Source organism: Gossypium hirsutum, chromosome A11 (genome assembly GCF_007990345.1).
Source record: "Gossypium hirsutum isolate 1008001.06 chromosome A11, Gossypium_hirsutum_v2.1, whole genome shotgun sequence".
NCBI classification, from domain to species: Eukaryota; Viridiplantae; Streptophyta; class Magnoliopsida; order Malvales; family Malvaceae; genus Gossypium; species Gossypium hirsutum.
The window spans coordinates 1,749,171-1,772,227 of NC_053434.1; the positions used below are offsets into that span (position 1 = coordinate 1,749,171).

The following is a 23,057-nucleotide window of genomic DNA, read 5'->3' on the forward strand; positions in this document are numbered from 1 at the left end:
AGTATGGTTCTTGTGAAGAGATTCTATCTCCTCACTCATAGCAATTGCCCACTGTGCCGACTCATCACACGTGACAGCCTCATTATAACTGGAAGGTTCTATACCAATGGACTCCGCCACACTGAGCGCGAAAGACACCAGATTAGCGTAACGCGGATTTGGTTTGATTTGTCTCTTCGTTCTTCCAGTGGCAATGCTATATGGTTTTTCTTGAGGTGACTCATCTTCATCGGAATCTTGCACCTCAACTTGATCATCCTGGACTGAAGTACCTTCCGTAGGAATTGGAGCGTCCACCTGACACTCCACCTGCTTCTCAACACCGTGATCTCCCATTCTATCTGACTCCTCCTTTTCCCGGGAATTTGTGGTGGATCGAAGCATGGATGACTCATCAAAAGTCACATCTCTGCTGATGATGAACTTGGACGAAACCGGATCAGGACACCACAACCTGTATCCTTTCACCCCTTGGCCGTATCCAAGAAATATGCATTTCTTCGCCCTCGGTTTGAGTTTTCCCTCATTTACATGAGCATACGCAGGGCAGCCAAACACTCTTAAACCAGAGTAATCAGCAGGAGAACCAGACCATACTTCCTCAGGAGTCTTCAGCTCAATAGCTGTTGACGGAGATCTGTTAACCAAATAACAAGCAGTATTAACAGCTTCAGCCCAAAATTCTTCACCGAGCCCAGCATTTGATCGCATGCAACGAGCTCGCTCCAAGAGAGTTCTATTCATGCGTTCTGCAACTCCATTTTGTTGTGGTGTTCGACGAACAGTGCGGTGTCTCACTATTCCTTCATTTTTGCAGAACTCATTGAATTCACCTGAGCAAAACTCCAAGCCATTATCCGTCCGGAATCGCTTGATCTTCTTTCCTGTTTGATTTTCGATCAAAGCTTTAAATTGCTTGAAGTTGATGAGAACCTCATACTTGCTCTTCAGAAAATACACCCAAACCTTTCTCGAGTAATCATCGATAAAGGTAAGCAGATATCTGTAACCACCTTTAGAAATTGTCGGAGAAGGCCCCCAAAGGTCAGAATGGAAGTAATCCACTGTGCCTTTTGTCTTGTGAATCCCAGTGTTGAACTTTACCCGAGTCTGCTTACCGAAAACGCAGTGCTCACAGAAATTCAACTTTCCTGTACACTGCCCAGACAATAATCCTCGTTTGCTTAGCACCGATAAGCCTCTCTCGCTCATATGCCCGAGCCGCATATGCCATAACTTCGTGGTGTCAGAATCTAGATCATCTGATGATGACACTCCCGCAACACCTGTAACCGAGGAACCATCGAGGAAGTAAAGGCCCCGCTCCAAATTACCACGTATCACAGTCAAAGCACCCGAGAATACCTTGAGAACTCCACCTTCAGCAGAGTACCGAAAGCCTTTCTTGTCCAACGTACTCAAAGAGATCAAATTTTTCTTCATTTCTGGAATGTGCCGAACATCAGTTAGAGTTCTAACAATACCGTCAAACATCTTTATACGAACTGTGCCAATCCCCATGACTTGACATGCGTGGTCATTTCCCATTAGTACTGAACCAGAATGCTTCTCGTATGTTGAGAATGCATCTTTCGAAGTACTTATATGAAATGTAGCTCCCGTATCAAGAATCCATCTCCCACCAGCGTAAGAGTCGGATACTGCAAGAACGATCTCGGCATCACTTGAAGAATCTGCATCAGCTACATTCGCACGATCATTTTGTTGCTCCTGTGATTCTGATTTCTCCTTCCTTTTCGGACAATCTACCTTCATGTGCCCGTACTTCTTACAGTAGTAGCACTGTATTCTCTTCTTGGACTGCGATCTAGGATGGCTTTTACTTGAACTTCCACCCTTTGCCTTGGATCTTCCTCGAGCAACCAAGCCTTCGCCTTCATTGTTTCGACCACCTTACCAGTGATTTTCTTCCTCAACTCACTGGAACTTAAGGCATTTTTCACCTCCTCTAGAGTCAGGTCATCACGACCGTACATCATTGTATCAACAAAATTCTCATACGAGGGAGGCAAAGAACACAAAACAATTATTGCTTGGTCCTCATCATCGATTTTGTTATCGATATTATTCAAATCCATGATAATGGAATTGAATTTATCCAGGTGCTGGGAAACAGGTGTACCTTCCTCCATCTTCAGGGCATAGAGTCTTTGCTTGAGGTAGAGCCGGTTCGTCAATGACTTCGTCATGTACTTGCTCTCTAACCGGAGCCACAAACCGGACGCGGTTTTCTCATCCGCTACTTCTCGTAGCACTTCATCTCCTAGACATAGCAGAATAGCACTATGTGCTCTTTCTAGCATGTCATCCTTTTGCTCTTCCGAAAGCGTGCTTGGTAATTTATCTTTACCAGACAATGCTTTTAGCAATCCTTGTTGAACCAGCACTGCCCGCATCTTGATGCGCCATAAACTGAAACTATTTTTCCCGGTAAATTTCTCGACATCATACTTAGTCGATGAAACACTTGTAGCCATAATTTGGAACCTTTGAATGAATGATAATATTTTCTTCCTGATGTGAAAGATCAGACAAAGCTGCAGTCACAGGGCAATTCAGAAAATATTATCACTCCTTCAACTACGCTCTGATACCAATTTGTTGCGGAAAGGATCGATTCGAGAACTCCGATATGACTACAAGTAAATTGACCGGAACGAAAAATAAAGTGAACACAAGGATTTACGTGGTTCGGCTTTAATGCCTACGTCCACGGGCAGAGGCGAAAAGAAATTTCACTATAACAAGATGAAGATTACAAGTGTTTTACACTCAAGACACAACCCGAGAACATCACAACTCTCAACCCCTATAGAAAACCCGAAAGCTAAAATCCTAGCTTTCAAAGAACAAGCTTTGCTCTCTCTTGGTTTGGGATGATCAATATGGCTAATGAACCTCTCTATTTATAAGAGAGTTCAAGGACATAATTGTCCAAAACTTTGGCAAAGATTTGTGGTTGAAAATGGACACCAACAACCATCCACTAATCCACTACCACCAACAACCCACTACCAACAACAACAATCCACTACCAATTTTAAGCCATTTCTTAACACTAGGTCTACCTATTTTTATGGGGAATGTATGTTGACAACAAAGAGAACAATAATGCCCAACCCGGTGGATGTTCTTGTTTCGGAGATTGTGGAATGAGATCATGATGAGGCCCAAACCAGTCCGGAGATTGTGGAAGAAGATGGTGGAGGAGATCATGATGAGGTTCCTCCTCCTCCCGAGCTTGTTCCTCCACCTGCTCCTTCGGTTGGTCCTTCGCAGGCAGCTCCATTTTCTGCCAAGACGGTAATCCTACTTGATTCTATCACGATAATGTTAGTGGGTTTAGGATTGAGGTTAATAATGAGTTGATAGACTTAGCAATGAGTTAGACTCTAGGCTGACAACCTTAGTAATCTTAATATATATAATCCTACTTGGTTCTAATAGTTTTTTAACTTTGTAATGATTACTTTCTCTCGGTTGGTCTGTTCGTGTATGTTTCTAGCCCTTTTTTAATCTCAGACACCATGATTTCAGAGGCAGTCCATAGCTTTGAAGCTTCAATGGAATCGGAACCCAGTTTTGAGGTCCATGTTTCATTACAGTCCGCAAAGTATTTCCCACTAACATTCTCTAATCTTGGATGTGTTGCAACGTAACATGTAGTGGAAGCTGCCTGCAACAAGACAACAACAATATATTCATAAGGCTTATAAAAATGTCCCATATTCTACTTCAAATATATATGTAATGTTAATTTATTACCTGTGGGATTGTCTTCAGCAGCTTTGAAGCTAAAATGAAAAACAGATCTGCAGGTAATATACAGTAACCAAAACATTAAAATCATAAAGACTAGTATATCTATGTATGAGAATTTTGTACCATATTTCCTTACCTGTGATGAAGCCTTCACGTTCTCTGGTAAGACGGGTTCTTACAATCCCAGGATGAACACAGTTCACTGTCACGTTGGCACCCATTTCCTACAAACAACCCAAACGAAACCATTCCTCAATATATATGTATGCATTAGGGTTTTAATAATGAAGGATGATCATCAACCTTGAGTCGCTGAGCAAGCTCCTTGGTATGCAAAACATTAGCCAGCTTCGATAGAGCATAAGCAAGTGTCGCATCGTATTGACTGAACACAAATAAACAAACATGATGGAAAACCAGCCGTACTGTTAATTAATTGATTACTGTTTCTTGAACAATCATTTACTTGTATTCTCTTGTTAATATTATATATATATCGGTTTCATTGCTTTCTCTTTCCGGTTCTCTCACCTTTTGCTTCTGGATATCTGACCTAGGTACCGGATCATATCGCCGGAAAACCAACCGTTGATACTTGACGACACGTTCACGATTCTCCCTTGAACGCCGCTTTGTTTTGCAGTCTCCATCATCTTGTTTAGTAACAGTTTTGTCAATAAAAAGTGACCTAAAAGTTTTTGTTAACGTTAAGTTAGAGTTGATCAAATATATAAAATGTTAAAATATGTTATAAGTTTATGTATATTTTGAAAATTTAAAATTTAATCCTTATAAATTTAAAATTTGAAAAGTAAAGGGATTAAATTCCTGTGAATAAAAATATAAAAACTAAATTCTAAATTTTTAGAGAGTATAAAAACTTTTGGCATATCTTAACCTATATAAAAATATGATTAATATATATTTAATTAAAGCATTCTCATGAAAAAAAGAAGCAATTACATTGCAAACTTACCTAGATAATTAGTGGCAAATGTCATCTCTATTCCATCCTCAGAGATTGCATGGTGATGCGCAAACCTACCAGCGTTGTTTCTGATATAATATTTCCAATAAAACAAAGCCTGTTCATTGTCTTGTTTCATTAAAGCTAAAGTTTCATGTCGCGTTGTAACTGAAATTAGTTAGTTAACTCATGTCATGTTGTAACCGAAATTGAACTTCTTTTTTCGTCTCTCTCATTTTTTTTTTTTTGATAAGGGAGCTAAGAGTTTATGAGATTATTACATGAGGAGATTGAGAGGCAAGTCAAGTGATTCAAAATCCAACACGAATTTTCGAACCGAACTGAGTGAACTCAAATCAAGAGCCATTATAACGATCTCAGAGTTAGGAAACTCAGAAACGATCCTCGCCTTAGCCTCCGCCGCAGCTTTAAGGTTCCGTGCTGGAATCACCAATCTCGCCCCTCGTTTCGCCAACACTCGAGCCGTCTCGGCACCGATCCCCGACGTCGCACCTGTTTCAACCTTTCACAATCAAAACCAAAAAGAAAAGAAAGCTATTGCCAAATGCCAACGTACGACATCATTGGTTCATATAATTACGTACCAGTGATAATGGCAGTGATAGGACGGAGATCAGGGCAAGTCTCAGTAACTTCCTCGGCCGTGGATTTCGAGCCGAACCCGCTTGCTCCTCTTGAACCGATCAGGTACTTCACGGTTTCTAGCATTTTTTTCTACCCAAAAGTAGGATATAATTATTAAGAGATGATCAAAGTACTTAAGAGCTAGCTTTTGTTTGATTTTGTATTTAAAGAAAAAGATCAGGTAAATTATTGGACAGGAACCGTTTGACCACGACAGAGATCGAAAGTGGAGGAATTTTATAATGGAGATTTGGTGGAGAGTATCAAATTTGTAAAAGAAATATATAATGCGTTACATGTTTCGTAACTTGATTGATTAGTGATAATTAAATTATGCAGGGTTTATTGTTGCTTAGTTTTTATATTTAGAAGAGTATGGATTAAATTAAGTTATAATGATAAATTTAGTTTTTATTATTATTTTTTTGTATTTTTATTTTTTGTAACTTAAATTGTTATATTTTTTGACTAAAATACTAATTAAAACTTTAAACTTTTAAACATAACATTTCACATGTTAATTCGAATGTATTTCATATTAATTTTTCAAATTGTTTATATATTTTGAATATTTAAATTTTTTATAATTTTTAAATTATTTATTGATATGACATATAAAATAAATAATATTATGTTAACATAAGATATACATGGATTACTACATGATTGTCACGTCAACAAAAATAATTAATCTTTCAATCAACATTTTCATTAAAAATCGATTTGACTCTTTTAAAAAAGTTAACCATATTTAATTTTTGAAAAAATAAGAGTCAAATTGACCCAAAAATATATAAACTTAAGAGTTAAATTTATCATTATGTCTTAAATTAACTAATATTTATTTGATTTACTTATAAATATATATAAAATTTTTGTGAAAATAGATTCAAGTCTTTGTATTTTTATAGTTTATAATTTATATTAATGATAATATTTTCTTAAAAAATATTTTCGAAAATATATTATATAGAATTAAGAGTAAAGGTTTTTATGAATCGGGATAACTCAAATCCCTATTCTAAAAAAATTTTAGACTTATGTTCCAACTCAACAGGTGTGACTAGATGACTTATTTTATTATTAAAAATTATATTTAAATTTATTTATAAAATATATAAATATTAATTATAAAACTAATTTTTATTAATAGTACCTATAAGCAGGGAGTGACAAGTAAGGAATTAGGGGAGGGAGGTTCTTCAAAGTCAAAAGACAAAATGAATTAAAAGTAGTTTAAGTGTTAGGATAGGGTATGCACGTGTGTAACATTGGTTGGTTGGAAAACAGGTCGGCGATTAATTAAAACGAATAAATAAATCGTTGGCACGAGGTTCTACGTAAGAATCGTCAAAGTGGAATCGCACGTGAGGATTCCACAATTATGAACATCGGTCAATTCCACGACCTCGAATCTAGCATTTCCTCGGGACGTAAAAAGTTTACCAAACAATTTTCCTTTCCTTGTCGCCTAAGCCAAACTTCAAAATCATTATAATCATAATCATATGATGTTAAGAAATAAATTATACTAAATATATCAAAATGAACATATATATATATATAAATAAAATATAATATCTAAAATATAAAATAAGAGTACGTGTAGTTGTTGAGTTTTTTTTCGTCTTTTTTAGATAGTTATATAATATAGATATTGTTTATTGACATCTCATGTTAGTTAAGTAGGTTTCATGTATATATACATATATTGTAATCTAGACTTAATATATGTTTATAAGGTTTTATGCGAGTCTGATTTGTACAGGTAACCCCATAAGAAAATAAGCTCAACTTGCAAGTCAATCCTGCGAACTTATTATAATTTGACTCAAATTCATTCGAACTTTGGATCGGTAATGATATTTATTCTAACGGTACTTTAATTATACAATAATATTTTATGGTTGAAATTTATCATGTAGTATTTCATAAGTTTAAAGTGGAGGATATTTTATTGTATATTTTTTTTCAATTATAAAAAGAAGTTAAAAAAGCCATAATTTGAGTAAATTGCATAGTGACTCCATTGTTTTTTTTTTCAATTAAAAAAAGTTATAAAGCCATAATTTGAGTAAATTGCATAGTGATTCCAATCTATCTTATTCTTTTATAATTAAAAACCAATTCAAATCTGAATTTCTTAATTAATGTATCTCGCTTATGGACTCACATGTGGGATTGTGGGTTAAGTTTCGGATCAACTTTCCTAACATTATAATAATATTAAAAACAATAGATTTATTAATTATAAAACATATCCACTTTTCAATCATGAATTTAATTATTATATATACCCCCATTGAATACCACTACATGATTGTAAAACAACTAATTAAGTCTATAATATAAAGCAAAATAATAGATTTGTTTTTAGAAAAATAAAAAAGGGGAGAGGGTTTATTGGGGAAGGGACCTTGTTTTGAGTAGGGTCTTCTACATCATACAAACGTATTTACATATGAACATATCAATTTTTTTTAATGTATAACATGATTAATTATTTTTTCAAAAGTTATAAAACAATAACATACTAAAAAATGAACAAAGTTGATACGAAGTTAGGATGAGGCAGTTCATTTGATAAGCGGAAAGTTATAGAATGTATTGTGCATGTTAGCAAGGGGAATTTAGAAATTTCTTTATGGGTCAAAATTAAATTACAAAACTTTTCAAATATAATTTTAATCATTTTTGAAAGGATTAAATAGACTCTTTTATTTTTAAGGGGTAATGCGTAATTTTTTCTATATTAATTTATAATTTGATCAATTATAAAAGGTAGAATTGTAGTTTTTCAATTTTGGTGCCTTGTTTGCCCCTTTATTCGTCCATGCATGTTAAGGAGGAAGATAGAGAGAGAGAGAGGGGAAGGGAGGGGTAGAGATCCTCATTCTTAGACTCATGAATATGATAAAACACGTTATTGATCTTTCTTGAGACACCACGTGTCATTTCCTTATTGGTTTTGTATTCCCTAAAGCTCAACTAACCTATTGACATCACTTTTTCTTATGTATGAGTTGTTATGTCAGAACAACGAATAAATGCAACATACAAATGACAAGTAAGTTGGTTTTGTCAAAGTGTGTAATCCCGTAAGTTCTTGCTTTGTTGTGGATCTGCAACATAAAATATCCCTAATATATAGAATCTTATTCTCACAAGTAACTTTACTTTGTAAAGCATCTTATGAGATTGGTGTGTTGCGAAATAAGCTCGCAAAGTACAAGCATGATATGTTGAAAAATATGGACATCACATATATAATAAGGATAATTGCATGTTATTATTTACTATCATAATAAGTTAGCCCAAATTAAAAGTGATCTAATTTGGTTAAAATTTTATTGGGCTTTAATTATTAAATAAAGTATGAGTCAAATATGTGTAGATACTCTATTAATGTTATAAATATTAGGGTTATGCTCCCAAATTATACACAAGATATCTTTTCTAATATCCCGTCATTATTAGGAAAGAGAGAGTAGATATTCTCTGAATTTCTTGTGTGCTGATTTGGAATATCAAATCCCTAAGATCCTGTAAAACTTCAAGAAATACATGGATTCAGGTACGTTTTCACGTCTAGTTTTGTTCTTGATTTATTCTTAATTTATTCTTAATGATTTGACATGATAAATCCTGATTTATTAAGTTTAATTTCAGATTTATTTTACAAATCTAACATGATAAAAAATAGTATATGTATAAACACCATGCAAATTCAATGTATTTATATTCGATATTGCAGTCCAGATTAAGTAAAGCAAACATACGTTGATTTTCATGGAAAAAATGAGATTTTCATCAATTCTGAAAAATCGACAATGTGACAAAGAAAATCTTGTCTGTCATTAGACATTAGTGATCCTAATTGTTTGAAATCCAATAACAAAAAGTACAAGTTTGAAGTTTATGTCGAAAGCAGCACATGGTTTCAAATGCATGTTTTTGAGCCAACCAAATCTTTAGATTCTGGCAGCTGTCAAAAACTACATGCGATGTACGCTTAGAATAAGGTTAAAATATGCCTCAGGACCATCTACTTTTCATACATCTAGGATTTAATCCCTATATTTTTATTTTAAAAAATTTAATTACTCTACTTTTTAGATTTTAAAATTCAGGTTCAACTATTATTGCTATTAAAATTATTTTTGTTAAATTTAAGTTTATTTCAACGCCATTTTATTAGTTATATTGTTATCAAGTGAGTATTTTTTTATTACAAAATATCACACGAACAAAATTCAATAAAATAATTTTAACAATATTAAAAGTTAGACCTAAATTTTAAAATCTACAAAGTAAAGTGACTAAATTCTTAAAAATAAAAGTACAAGGACTAAATTTCAAATTTATCTATAATTATTTTTGTCACTTCTTTTCTGTGTTGTTGTTTCTGTTAATATGCATGCAAAATTACAGTTCTATAAGAAAAATAATTTAAGCATTTGTACAAGTTTTTTTAATAAAGTATTTTATAATAATTTAACTTTTCGTATTTAATATATTATCCACATACAATTTTAAAATAAATATACATTAATGGATTCATACATCAATAATAAATCTCACATCAATTTTGAGATTTATCCATTTAACATGTGATATCATGTAATTTATTTTTGATATATAAATTTATATACAATAATACATTAAAATAAATAAATATAGTAAACCATGATGACCAAAAAATTTATAATTAACCATAATTTAAAGATAAAAATGAAGATTATTGTACGTTGAGACTGAAATTATAATAATCTTATAATAAAAAAAGAAAAAGCTTACCAAGTCAGACTTCATAAAAACATTATTTTATTTGGACTTTTGTGGTGCAAATATTGGATTTTTTTATATGATTAATCTTAATTATTTTATTTTATCATAAAATTAAATGAAATTCATATATTCTCCATTTGGGTTAGGTTAGGTTCGCTTCATTTGCCAGCTCTGTTTGACTAATGAGGCGGGCGGCATTGAATTTTAATGCATAAATATTGGGGTTCACCGTATGCCGGTTTAAAAAATGAGAGTGTTTGAGTGAAAAAATAAATTTGAAAAATAGGTTGAAGTAAGAAAAAAAAAGGTTAATTTAAAAAATGATCAAGACTCGAGTAAAGTTTTTTTTGGTCTGAGTTTGATTTGACCTGAATTTGTAAAAAGAAAAAAAAATTTATTTTTTTGTTGTTTTTTCATTGTTTTCTTGTTGTTTTCTTACTCTATTGTTGATATTTTACTATTATGTTATTACTATTTTGTTGTTATTATTTATATATTATATAACTCTTATTTTTTTTATTAATTTTGCTACTATTTTAGAAGTATTTGCTTGTTAAGTTGCATCTTAATGTTATTTAAGTATAAAGATTTTTTTAAAATTTATTTTCAATTTGTTGGGAAACAATTGTTTTAATATTTTTAGTGTTTTTGATGTATTATATATTTTTTAATATATATAATTAATACGGGACTAGGTTTTAACATTTTTATTTGGGTCAAATTTGGACAAAATTTTAGGTCATTTTTCGGGCAATACCGAGCCTATCAAACGAATATGAAATTTTGTTAAGGCCTAACCTGAAACCGATCCAACCTATGGACAAGTCTAATTGACCACTATTTCTTACTATGTTTTTCGATCTAAGGATTTATTAAAAAATAAAATTAATTAAAAACTGTTTTTTAAATGAAGTTTTTAATTTCCCTTAAAAAATTGAAGTTTTTAATTTTAATGTCACTATACTTTATAATCTATGTATAACAGTAAATAATTATATACTTTTTAAAAAAAAGAAATTAATTAACCTATTATTTACAGTAACAATTAATGTTATTAAAGCAGTAAACATTGAATATTTTATCATAATTTTGAATGGCTTAAATAAGAATATCACATTATATAAAAAAAAATTTATGGAATAGAATACTAGTACATGGCCGCCAACATTCAACCTCTTGATGTTGATTTAATGAAAAGATTATTGTCTTGTTTATTTAAATCAAACCAAACCCATTTTGAAGCTTTAGTTGCAGTCTATGTTTTGGTCTTTAGGCCATCCAAATTCCTCCAAAAATGTCAACACCACTCCATTCGACCAACCGAAACCTGTCTGCATTTCATTATCCCCAAAATAAAATCCTTAAAACAAAAACTTTGATGCCATTTTTGAATATAGCAATTCTTTTCTGCAAACCTAAAAATTATATATAAGGTTGTTAAATTATTAATAGGTTTTATATTTTGGTCATTCAACTTAAAAAAATTATAAAAAAATTAAACTACATAATGTGTAAATGTTGAGGGTTTGATTTTTAAAAATTAAGATTAAATTGATACAATGTATAAATGTTGAGGGTTAAAGTTATTATTATATCAATTTTAAAAGTTGCCACTGTTAGGTGACTAAAAAAGAAATTTACTAATAGTTTATTTTATAGCTTTTGATAGTTGGATGACCAAAGAAGATATTTATTAATAATTAGTGACTATTAATGTAGTTTACCCTAAAAAAATTGTAGATGAAACGGTACCTGGGGTCTATAAATGCCACCAGCACCATATTCGCCACACTTTTCCACGTTATATTTCTCATGCATTGTCCCTGTTTTCTTGTAGGCCACGTAGTTGCCTCTGATCCATCTTTCAGCTATGTCTCTCGCTACTTTCCTTGCTTCTATCGATGCAGATCTCCACAAGCCTTCAACTATCATGTGCTGAATTGGAGCCCAACCATTTGGGAAGTCCCTGCTTATTATCATTATTATTTTCCTTTGGAACATTAATTCTATGTGAAAGTAAAAGAAAATACATGGACCAGTGTTTAACGCTTGCACTTAAATCTGTGTAGTTTTAAAGAGTGAAAAGATGTGCTAACCATTGGTGTCCCGAATTTGTCAAAGAGGTTGCAATCCCAGCAGCACAAAGCAGGCCTGAACTTTGAAGACTTCTTGTTACCTTTTCCACCAGAGGAGTATCTGTACATACAGACAGACAGACATATCGAAAGATTTTTAAGTTTTTCTTCCATTTATGAAGCAAAAAAAACACAATTTCTTCTTGTGAAAATAATGCATGGTTTCTAATTGAGATAAACTTGTAAATGGGTAGTGAGGCTTTTTGCAAAAAATTACAAACCTGAGTTGAACAAATCAATCCACAAGGGAACAAAGTTTGAAGCAAACACATTCTGGTTCTGATTCTGAGCTTCCCAAGTTTGAGGTTCCTGAAGGACAGCAACACAAAAAAACGAGGAGAATGTTAAAAGAATTGTTATGGTATCATCTTTCAAAACTACGGTACTTTTGGTCCTTTGGACACAAACAAACCTTGGGTTCAGCACCATAGTTAAGCCAATAATCCACCCATTGTCCCATGTTTTCGTTCCAAAAGACAGAGTTGAATGCCTTCTTTCTTGTGTGAGAAGCTGTAAGGAAATCCTCAGCAATGGCATCCTCTCCAACAATTTTGGCAAAGAAGGCAATGTCAAGTTCCATCTGTACATATATCAAGAAATGGATGAACATCCATGGAGTTACTGATCTCATGGGTGTTATTAAAAGAGAAAGTTATAACATACCCTCAGTATGAATGCATTTAAATCAACAGGTAAAATAGTTGTTGTGCTCAAACTTGTAAATTCAGAAGGGTTCCTATAACAAAGATTTCATATATTTGATTAGTAAAAATGTCCTTCGTAAAATACAACAGTCTCGGGCCAAGCTAGAATTTTTTTATTAAGAGGGTTGGAATTGAATTATAAATTTTTATATGGTTAAAGTGTAATTTTATTTTGTATTAACTTCGAGATTCATCATTTTTGAAGGATTAAATAGAAATCTTTTCGATTTAAAATGTATTTTTATCATATATTAATTTTTAATTTTAGCATTTATAAAGGACTAAAAGACAATTTTTGTTTCTAATTTGGAGGGGTTGAAGCCCTTGACTGCTCTAGATTCAGCTCTAGCTGAATGATTCATTCCAAACTCTTCATTGTTTTTGAAATATCAGTGTCTAATACTACCTCCGCCACATATTCAGACATGGGTTTGGGGATAAATTCGTGTTAGACACATTACATTCATCACCCACACCCTGATATGAATAACATAGCTGTAGTTAACCAATTCATCAGAGCTGAAACGAGGGTATAATCAGGTGCTTTGACCTCCCAAAAATGATTTTTTTTTCAATTCAGTCTTCTTATAAATAGATAAATTATAAATTAATATACTAAAATTGCACTTTAGCCCCTAAAATAAAAATTCTCAATTTAAACCTCTTATAAATAAATTATAATATAGTAAAATTGCACTTTAACCCCCCTAAAATGGAAAAAAAAATTCTATTGAGTCCCTTTAAAAAGGATGAAATTATCATTCAATACTTGGTAAACTTATATTTTGATCTATGAAAAAATTATAATTGAATTCCAGCCCTGCTAAAAAAAAAATTCTGAATTCTCCTCTGATGAAAAGCTACAAATGAAAGTATAATTTGTATAACCTCATCCATCTTGTGCTGAAATCCCATCCAGATTCAGCAGTTGAAGCAAGCTCTCGGTAAAATTTCTGTTTCTCATTAACATTCAAGAACTTGGAAGCAAATCTTTTATCCTGGTACATATGATCATGTTAAAAAAAATTTCCTCAAATATACAACATGAAAATACTAGCAAAGGTAAAAGGAAGTTGAAGACAAGAACACACAATGGCTGATGCTTCAGGCCTGGGTTTGTTCCACATTGCATAATACCGGTTTAATGAGTGATTACAATTCTCAGCATCATGGATGATCATCGTATGTATTTCTACATCATAGTTCAAACTCACAAAAAAGCTCAATTTGAAGAAAGATTTTTAGTGTGAGAGGAAGTTAAATCTTATTTTCCGGAAAAGTTAGAACAAGCAAGAAATTGGTCATACAAGTGAAGGGTAATTAGTATACCTGAATTCCAGAACTGATATTCTTTAAGCAATGCAGGGAGAGCCTTCTTCACCAAATCCACATCACCAGTTCTATTGTATATCTCATAAACCATTGCACTCAGGAGTGGAGGCTGGCTGCAAAAAAAGGGTACCTCGAAGCTTGTAAATACTTCCATGAGCAATTCACCTGCAAGGCTTGAAAGCCACTGAACTTTTGCGATTTTAGAGGTGGCTAAGCACTTTGCTCAGTTAAAAGCACCATGAAGGCCCTTCTACTGGGAGTCAATTTGCATTTTGTCCCCTTATACTCTTTGATTATTCCATCAATCAACTCAGTTTTTAATGGATGAAATTTTTAACAGAAATGACTGGTTTGCTCTTTGCTTTAAAATAAGAGGACTAATTTATCATTTTTTGAGTAAAAGGGGTCAAATACAATTTGACTCATAGTATAGGGACCACTATGATACGTTTACTCACTTAGCCATTATATTCTTATTAGTGATTGCTCACAGTTTTTAACTTTCAAGTCTCTATGTATATATATTATAGTTGGTCTTAAGAGTTTTTTCAATGCGAGATTAGGGTGATAAAAGTTATTTAAGAAAGGAAGGAATAAAATCAAAGATATTCGAATCCTGAACTTACCAGCTATCATCTCTTAAAGGTAAGAAAATATACGTGAACTGATTGGATTAAACTTTTAAGACTGAGTTAAATTAGAAGAAATTAAAAAAAAAAATTACCTTTCACAAAATGTCCCTACAAACAATGGGAAGAAAATAAATGAAAGCACCACTACCTTCGATTCGTGTAATAGGCTCTGGCACCATTAAGTACATAACCATATGTATCTAGCAACGAAATGAGATTAGTCACAATGGCTTTTGCTGTCTCGTGCATTTTACTCGCCAGCAGCCCTCTGCACAACCATTTATATCACATTTATATCTTCATATGAAGCCAAAAAGTTAAAAAGGAAAATCAAAACTAACCTGATAACCCAATAAGAATCCCAATAATAAACTTCCCTGAACCGTGAACCAGGGATCATACCAGGCACTGGTAAAGGAAGCAAAGTATGCAATTCAGGATGATCATGAACCGAGCTCGAAACTTCCCTACTCAGTTTCTTCCACAAACCATGCACCTCTAATGCCCAAGCTCTCACCTCTGGGTTCTCCACCTTGGGCAAAAACCCATGTGGCTCCGTCTCAAAATCCATTGGCTCAACATAAACAAGATCCTCTCCTGCACTTTTAAACCACTTTCCTATAAACTCTTCAAAATCCTTAGTCGACACTGACCCATTTTCTGTCTTGGAAATTTCATCGAACGCCTTCACTGTGGTTGAAAGATCGAACTTTAATGACAAGTCTATAAAGTCTTTGTGATCAAATTTTGATCTCTCGTAAGTTTGGAAAGCAGTTTCTTGGATACGTTCAAGGAAAGTAACTAAAGAGGTTGTTGGTATTACAGGGCCTGAATCTTTACCACATGAGTAAGGCGATGAAGGTGAGTGATTGGCAGCAGCCATTGGAGGTCTCTCTGATAGTAGTGAAAGTAGGTGAGGAGGTCTCTCTGATAGTAGTGAAAGTAGGTGATAGATGACTGTACTATGAAAGAACAAAATATTTAATCTTATAAACATTATCAGTTAATCAGAATTAGATTCCTTAATGTACAGAAAAAAAAAAAAACATGGACTCAACAAAAGGACAGGATATTTTTTAAAATTTTAAATTATTAGTTGATAATATAAAATAAATAAAAAATGAAACGCATGTAACTGCTAATTAGTCACATCCGGCGGCGTTCATGGGTCGGGTTACCCGGCTCGGCCTGAAGGCCAGCCTTAAATGTTTTCAGGCCAGCCTTAAATGTGAGAGGTTTTGAGTAAAAATATAGGCCCGAAAAATAGACTGGGACAAAAAAATAAGGTCCGTTTAAAAATTTGGCCGAGCCTCGGGTAAAGTATTTTTAGCTCGGGCCCAACCTGGCCTGGCCCGAATTCACTAAAGGACAAAAAAAATTGCATTTTTTTTATTTTTGAATGTTATTTTCTTGTTGTTTTCTCTCTATTTTGCTACTATTTTAATATTATGTTGTTACTATTTTGTTGTTATTGTTTAGATATTGTATAAAACTTATTTTATTGTTAATTTTGTTATTATTTTAAAGGCATTTGTTAAATTTTTTTATTATTTTAGAGGTATTTACTTGTTAAGTTGCATCTATCTTTAGTGTTATTTAAGTCTACATATTTTTTAAAATTTATTTTCAATTTGTTGGGAAGTATTTATTTTGATATTTTTAATATTTTTGATGTATTATATATATTTAAAAATAATATAAAATAATATAAAAATTAATACGGGTTGGCCGGACCGAGCTCGAGTTTTAATATTTTTATCTCGGTCAGGCTTGGGCAAAATTTTAGGCCCAAAATTTTTAAATTTAGGGTTTAGGGCCCAAAAAATAGGTCTAAAATTTTGCCCAAGCCCCGACCGGGATAAAAATACTAAAACTCGGGCTCAGCCCGGCCCGCCCGTATTAATTTTTATATTATTTTTAAATATATATAATACATCAAAAATCTAAAAACATCAAAATAAATTTTTCTCAACAAATTGAAAATAAATTTTAAAAAATATGTACACTTAAATAACACTAAGATAGATGTAACTTAACAAACAAATGCCGTTAAAATAAAAAAAAATTAACAAATGCCTTTAAAATAATAACAAACTTAACAATAAAATAAGTTTTATACAATATTCAAACAATAACAACAAAATAGTAACAACATAATATTAAAATAGTAGCAAAATAAAAAGAAAACAACAAGAAAATAACATTCAAAAATTTAAAAAAAAATACAGATTTTTTTGTCCTTTAGTGAATTAGGGCCGGGCTAAAAATACCTTACCCGAGACCCAGCCTATTTTTAAAATGAACCTTATTTTATCTTCCAAGCCCATTTTTCGAGCCTATATTTTTGTCCAAATCCTCCTACATTTTGAACGGTCTTCGAGCCAAGCCGAATAGCCAGCCCATAAACACCTCTAGTCACATCACCTTGTTAAAAATTACTATTTGAATAGATATTTTTGTTAGAACAAAAAATTGATGATGGTCGTTATGCAATGTAAATGTTTATTTCAGATATAGTTAAACATAATAATTTTTACTTTGATAATATTTTTTTACAATTATAAACACTTGATAAACTATGATTACAATAACACTTGATAACCAATTTAGAAATAAGAATTTTAACATTTAATTATTAAGAGATGTAAGCCATGGAATGTTATTTTGAAAATGTATTACCATTTTTCTAGTCCTTCAAAATGTATATATTCACCAAGAAAAAAAACAAGCGAAGAAAGCGGGAATATTTTTCTCCCTTATAGAACTTCTACAAAAATTAGCACAGTATCCTCATTACACCTAACTCTAATAAACTCAATCACTTTTCAGTGGCAGTAGCCATCGAAGATTTTTGTTTTAGAGTTCATCATGTGAATCATCCTCTTCTTCATTTGACGCAGCACCGCCAGGACCTCCGCCGGATCTTTGATATACAGCTGTGATGATAGGGTTGCAAACAGCCTCAACTTCCTTGAGCTTCTCCTCAAAATCTTCCTTTTCGGCATTCTGGTTGTCATCTAGCCACTCGAGGGCTTCTTTCACGGCCGTTTCAACTTTCTCCTTCTCGTCGGATTCAAGCTTGTCAGCAAGCTTGTCCTTATCGCTAATCTGGTTTTTCATGTTGTAAACATAAGTCTCCAGGCTATTGCGAGCATCAATCTTTTCCTTCAGCTTCTTGTCCTCCTCCGCAAATTCTTCGGCCTCACGAACCATTCTTTCAATCTCCTCCTGGCTCAAACGACCCTTGTCGTTGGTGATTGTGATCTTCTCTGATTTACCTGTGCCTTTGTCTTCGGCCTTGACGTTTAAGATACCATTTGCATCAACCTCAAATGTAACTTCGATTTGAGGTGTTCCCCTGAGAATCGAGAGATCAAATAATAAGAGTCGGTAAACTTGGGCGAAGATTTGAAGAAAACATGAAAGTGAGTTGATGGAACAGAGCAGCAAACCTTGGAGCTGGAGGAATTCCAGTAAGATCAAACTTCCCAAGCAACCTACAATCCTTTGTCATACTCCTTTCACCTTCAAAGACCTGATATCAAACCACAAATATTCAAATAAGGTTCAAATTATGTTTCAGACTCTTCTTTTTTTAAGTATTTGTATATGACAATCATATCCTAAACATATTCGGAAGTAGGTATTCAGATACGATCCTTCGTTATATAGGTTCAAAATATCCCTATACGGATTCAAAGTATCCCGATTCTTAGCATTAGAAAAGAAATCCAAGTCTCATGCCTTCTAATGGCAGACAGCCATTTCTAAGTTTCAATTATGAACCAGTAAAATGTACCTGAATGGAGACAGTGGTTTGCTGATCCTGATAAGTGGTGAAAACTTGCGATTTCTTGGTTGGGATAACGGTGTTCCTGGGAATCAACTTGGTCATTACCCCACCAACAGTCTCGATACCGAGGGTAAGAGGAGCCACATCAAGAAGAAGAATATCTGTACATAGATTCAGTTAGAACAATTTACATCAGCTATAGTCTCGTGTAGTTGTGATAGAGAAAGTTGCAGGAGATGAAAACGTACCTTTGGTTTCATCACCACCCTCTCCACTCAAGATGCCTCCTTGTACTGCAGCACCATAAGCAACTGCTTCATCCGGGTTAACACCCTTGTTGGGCTCCTTTCCATCAAAGTAGTCCTTGAGGAGCTGTTGAACCTTGGGAATTCTAGTGCTTCCACCTACCAGAACAATCTCATCAATTTGTCGCTTCTCCAAACCAGCATCTTCCATTGCTTTCTTCACAGGTCCCATGGTCTTTCTGAACAGATCGTTGTTCAACTCCTCAAAGCGAGCCCTGGTCAGTGGCTCGGAGAAATCGATACCATCAAAAAGTGATTCAATCTCTACACGGACCTGGTGCTGGCTGCTGAGAGCTCTCTTGGCACGCTCAGCTTCCCTCCTAAGCTTCCCAAGAGCCTTGTTATCCTTGCTGATGTCCTTTCCATGCTTTTTCTTAATCAGTTTAATGAAGTAATCCATAACCCTATGGTCAAAATCCTCACCTGCAAGAAAAATTACCATAAGCAAAATCCATAGCATAAAACATTTTCTCAAAAACCTAAAAGCAAAACTAAGAATGATGCTTACCTCCCAAATGAGTGTCTCCATTTGTGGAAAGAACCTCGAATACACCATTGTCAATTGTCAAGATACTGACATCAAATGTTCCACCACCAAGGTCAAAGACAAGAATGTTTTTCTCACCACCCTTCTTGTCTAAACCATAGGCAATGGCAGCTGCAGTTGGTTCGTTGATAATTCTGGCCACATTGAGCCCAGCAATAATGCCAGCATCCTTGGTGGCTTGTCTCTGGGCATCATTGAAGTAAGCTGCAAATCAAATAGAGAGATCATTTGAGCATCATGAAGCATCAGCAACAGAATATTTTCCAACAGAGAACTCTGGTTCTTATAAAGCACTAACCAGGAACAGTGACCACTGCATCCTTGATTTTCTTCCCGAGGAAAGCTTCAGCCGTTTCCTTCATCTTAGTCAGAACCATAGCACTGATCTCCTCAGGACTGAAGACCTTGGTCTCCCCATCCTTAATCTTTACTTGAATATAAGGCTTTCCATCCCTGTTCACAATCTTGTAGGGAACAAGTTTCATGTCCTTCTGGACCTCCTTATCATCAAACCTGAAAAGAACAAAAATGCGAAGTAAGCATTAAATCCCAATCTATCCTTAATAACTCAAGAAACATAAGAAGAATGTAAATTACTTTCTTCCAATGAGTCTCTTAACATCAAAGATGGTTCTCTCTGCGTTAACAGCTGCCTGGTTCTTTGCAGCCTCACCAATCAGCCTCTCACTGTCAGTGAAAGCCACCCAAGATGGTGTAATACGGTTACCTTGGTCATTGGCTATGATTTCAACATGACCATTCTTGTAAACACCAACACAAGAATAAGTTGTACCAAGATCAATTCCAATGACTGTCCCCAATTTCGTGGCTTCCTCCTTTGCAATTGAGATTGCAAAGAGACATCCTGATTAAAAGCTCACCCAATGTCAATACTTAATACCATAATAAAGGCCCACTGGACAACATTTTACATCATTATTAACTGCAATTATGATGTTCGCTCACATAATTAAAAGTAAATTATTTATGGAATCGGAAATCAATATCAGGTGTTCCAAAAAAAACATATCACAGACAAAAAATTTGTTTTCCACTGCTAGAAAGATATTATTTGTATCTATTATTTACATTAGTGCATTAAACTCGAAGAACATCATGTATCACACAAAAAGATAAAACGGAATTCTAACGAATTTTCTAGAACGTTCTTGTGCGCAAAATTACCAATTCTAAATTAAGATATCGCACATCAAATGAAAAACGAAATAAAGTGAAACACATGATTTTTTAGTAATTAGTCCAAGCATCATTTTAGGCAAAAGTTTAAATCAAACGAATTAGCTAGTCAATAATTCCATAAATCCAGAGATTACTACTAGTACTCGAAAACCAATGCGGAGAATAACAAACGATATGAGATAGCTAAAACTCTCATTCATCATCTAATGCATCACTAGAACCGTAGAACATGAATCAGATCCAAACGTGCAGCAATTTACGCGCAATAAAATCATCAAAACAGAATTATATATAGTTCATTTCCTCTCCAACATAAAAAAAAAGATCCATAGATCATGAAATCACATAAAAACAAGCAGATCTAGCAAAAAATAAAAGCAAGAATAGCAGCGCACTCACCGAACAAAACTATAGCTAGAACCACCAAAGAGCCGCGTGCTCTCCACGAGCCAGCCATCGCGCGTCCTAAACTCCTCTACCTCTCTTCGAAGCAGTCTCTCGGAGCTATATTTCCACTATAAATCGCTGATCGTTTAAATGAGCTTTGAGGACCGAGACTCCTTTCCTTTTATAGTGAGTCGCGGTTGGAGCCATTTTTATATTTGGAGTATCCCGAATCTAACTTAGTTTCAGATGGGGGTGCGAAAGAGAGAACATGTCATAGGTGCTGACGTGGACCAATGACATTCCGAATAAGGATTTTATGAGCCAATCAAATTAGATCTTGTGTTGGGGAGATCGTGGCCGTTTATTTTCTCTGTTCCCAATCGTCCGCTTTCCCGATTAATAAATTAACGACTCTTTCTTTTTGGTCATATAAATAAGACGACTATTGACTGGTAGACTGGCAATTGAACCTAAAACGCACAATTGCTGAATCGTTTTGGACCAGCCCAAAGCGCCAAATGTCGTCCATTAACATTGAGTCAATTTTTTAGATAAAATCAAAACAAATCATCAATTGTGCAATAGCAATTAACTTGCTTCTTGAGATTGCTGAGTTGAATTTCGCTTTCGAATAGTGTGCTTATGTAAAAATATATGATTAATTGGATAAAAATTAAGGTTGATTTTTTAGATGGGTTGAATTTTGATAAGTTTTTAGTTCGGGTCCGATCCAAATTGGTCTATTTTTTTTATTGTTTGTTTATGTTTTACTGTTATTTTATTATTATATTATTATTTTATTGTTAGTGTTTAGTTATGTATTATATTTTTAAATTTATCTTTATATTTAAAAAATAATATTAAAAAATTTTAATACGAGCGAACTAAATCGATTACGAATTTAATATTTTTTATCTGTGTTGAAATTTAGTAAAATTCTAAATTTATTTTTTTAGTCAAACCTAAATATAAAAAATAATATTAAAATAATACATTCACCCAAGCTAAACCCCACCAATAATGTCACTCTAACAAAACACTATTAATATATGCATTCATCACTCTTGAAAGATCTCATCAAATCAACAATCACATACGAAATTCTTACTCGATTAAGTTCATATATGTTATTGTCGACACCTCATCCCGCAAAATGCTAGATGACAATATGCACAGATTATACACGTGGCTCTCATACATATCCCACAGGGATCGGGCCTGTATAAGCTTTTCTCATGGCTTAGTTGAGAACTAACATTCTCAAAATACGAAGAAATCAAGAGGAAAGGGAAGCTCTCTCTTTCTCTCCAAAAATCCTTCAATATTCGGAAATAATATTTAATAAATTTGAGATCAGGTAAGCATTCAACATGAATAGCAAACGTTCAATCGAATACAGCCTTTTTTTTTTTTTTTGCAAATCTTGAAAAGACAAATCGATTCAGCAGCCAATCCAATCAAAGAGGGAAATCATTCATTAATTAATGTGTGCAAACAGTATTAAATTTTTAGCCACAAAATTAAACAAGGCATTACAGTAACAAGAAGAGCAATCTGCATGTAATAATAATTATTAGCCAGATGTTTAGTTTTCTAATTACAACCTTTGGTAGTGCCACCCATCTGTTAATTTCCCAGCAATATCTCATCTACTGTTGGAGATAAGAGTTTCTTGAGGTGTTTTTTTTATAAGGATAATATATATTTTAAAATTATATAACTAAATTCATCATTATTTAAAAATTTAATTATTATAAACACCGAATCGAAGCAAATTAATTAAATCATTGTAGTTTTTTGTTATTCAATCAAAATATATATTACTCTATCATTCATGAA

At 33.4% G+C, this 23,057-nt stretch overlaps 3 protein-coding genes across 4 annotated transcripts; all 3 read right to left on the reverse strand.

Moving 5' to 3' along the window:
* Positions 1-3,066: 3,066 nt before the first annotated feature.
* On the reverse strand, positions 3,067-5,726 carry LOC107923740 (short-chain dehydrogenase TIC 32 A, chloroplastic). The gene is made up of 8 exons (XM_016853907.2): positions 5,356-5,726; positions 5,032-5,263; positions 4,760-4,839; positions 4,315-4,471; positions 4,087-4,168; positions 3,920-4,007; positions 3,787-3,833; positions 3,067-3,697 (listed from the first exon to the last, which is right to left on the reverse strand). Exons 1-8 carry the CDS (start codon positions 5,477-5,479, stop codon positions 3,488-3,490), a joined length of 1,020 nt encoding a protein of 339 aa, XP_016709396.2. The 5' UTR covers positions 5,480-5,726; the 3' UTR covers positions 3,067-3,487.
* Positions 5,727-11,277: 5,551 nt separating this feature from the next.
* Positions 11,278-16,020, reverse strand: LOC107922859 (trehalase). 2 transcript variants are annotated; one of them, XM_016853063.2, is made up of 11 exons: positions 15,328-16,020; positions 15,135-15,254; positions 14,352-14,467; positions 14,114-14,214; positions 13,911-14,020; positions 12,982-13,054; positions 12,731-12,898; positions 12,540-12,627; positions 12,280-12,379; positions 11,936-12,149; positions 11,278-11,514 (listed from the first exon to the last, which is right to left on the reverse strand). In XM_016853063.2, the coding sequence occupies exons 1-11, from the start codon at positions 15,981-15,983 to the stop codon at positions 11,428-11,430; spliced, it is 1,833 nt and encodes a 610-aa protein (XP_016708552.2). In that variant the 5' UTR covers positions 15,984-16,020; the 3' UTR covers positions 11,278-11,427. The 2 variants fall into 2 exon arrangements, with proteins under 2 accessions (XP_016708552.2, XP_040936437.1); XM_041080503.1 differs by having other exon boundaries at positions 11,936-12,152.
* Positions 16,021-17,643: 1,623 nt separating this feature from the next.
* LOC107924074 (luminal-binding protein 5) lies at positions 17,644-21,451 on the reverse strand. The gene is made up of 8 exons (XM_016854347.2): positions 21,231-21,451; positions 20,229-20,496; positions 19,930-20,144; positions 19,593-19,835; positions 19,028-19,507; positions 18,786-18,940; positions 18,439-18,521; positions 17,644-18,344 (listed from the first exon to the last, which is right to left on the reverse strand). Exons 1-8 carry the CDS (start codon positions 21,286-21,288, stop codon positions 17,843-17,845), a joined length of 2,004 nt encoding a protein of 667 aa, XP_016709836.2. The 5' UTR covers positions 21,289-21,451; the 3' UTR covers positions 17,644-17,842.
* Positions 21,452-23,057: the final 1,606 nt, after the last annotated feature.

Bases quoted from the DNA above. Each gene is read 5' to 3' on its own strand.
- LOC107923740 (XM_016853907.2), bottom strand. From the start codon at position 5,479: ATGCTAGAAACCGTGAAGTACCTGATCGGTTCAAGAGGAGCAAGCGGG. The intron at 4,840-5,031 runs GTAATAATCTCA...ATATTATATCAG, and splicing joins TTGCCTCTCAATCTCCTCAT to AAACAACGCTGGTAGGTTTG. The intron at 3,698-3,786 runs GTAATAAATTAA...GTCTTGTTGCAG, and splicing joins TGCTGAAGACAATCCCACAG to GCAGCTTCCACTACATGTTA.
- LOC107922859 (XM_041080503.1), bottom strand. From the start codon at position 15,983: ATGTTTATAAGATTAAATATTTTGTTCTTTCATAGTACAGTCATCTAT. The intron at 14,215-14,351 runs GTATACTAATTA...ACTATGATGTAG, and splicing joins ATATCAGTTCTGGAATTCAG to AAATACATACGATGATCATC. The intron at 13,055-13,910 runs GTTATACAAATT...TCTTTGTTATAG, and splicing joins TTCAGCACAAGATGGATGAG to GAACCCTTCTGAATTTACAA.
- LOC107924074 (XM_016854347.2), bottom strand. From the start codon at position 21,288: ATGGCTGGCTCGTGGAGAGCACGCGGCTCTTTGGTGGTTCTAGCTATA. The intron at 20,145-20,228 runs GTAATTTACATT...TGTTCTTTTCAG, and splicing joins AAGAGACTCATTGGAAGAAA to GTTTGATGATAAGGAGGTCC. The intron at 19,836-19,929 runs GTTAGTGCTTTA...TTTGATTTGCAG, and splicing joins TGCAGTGGTCACTGTTCCTG to CTTACTTCAATGATGCCCAG.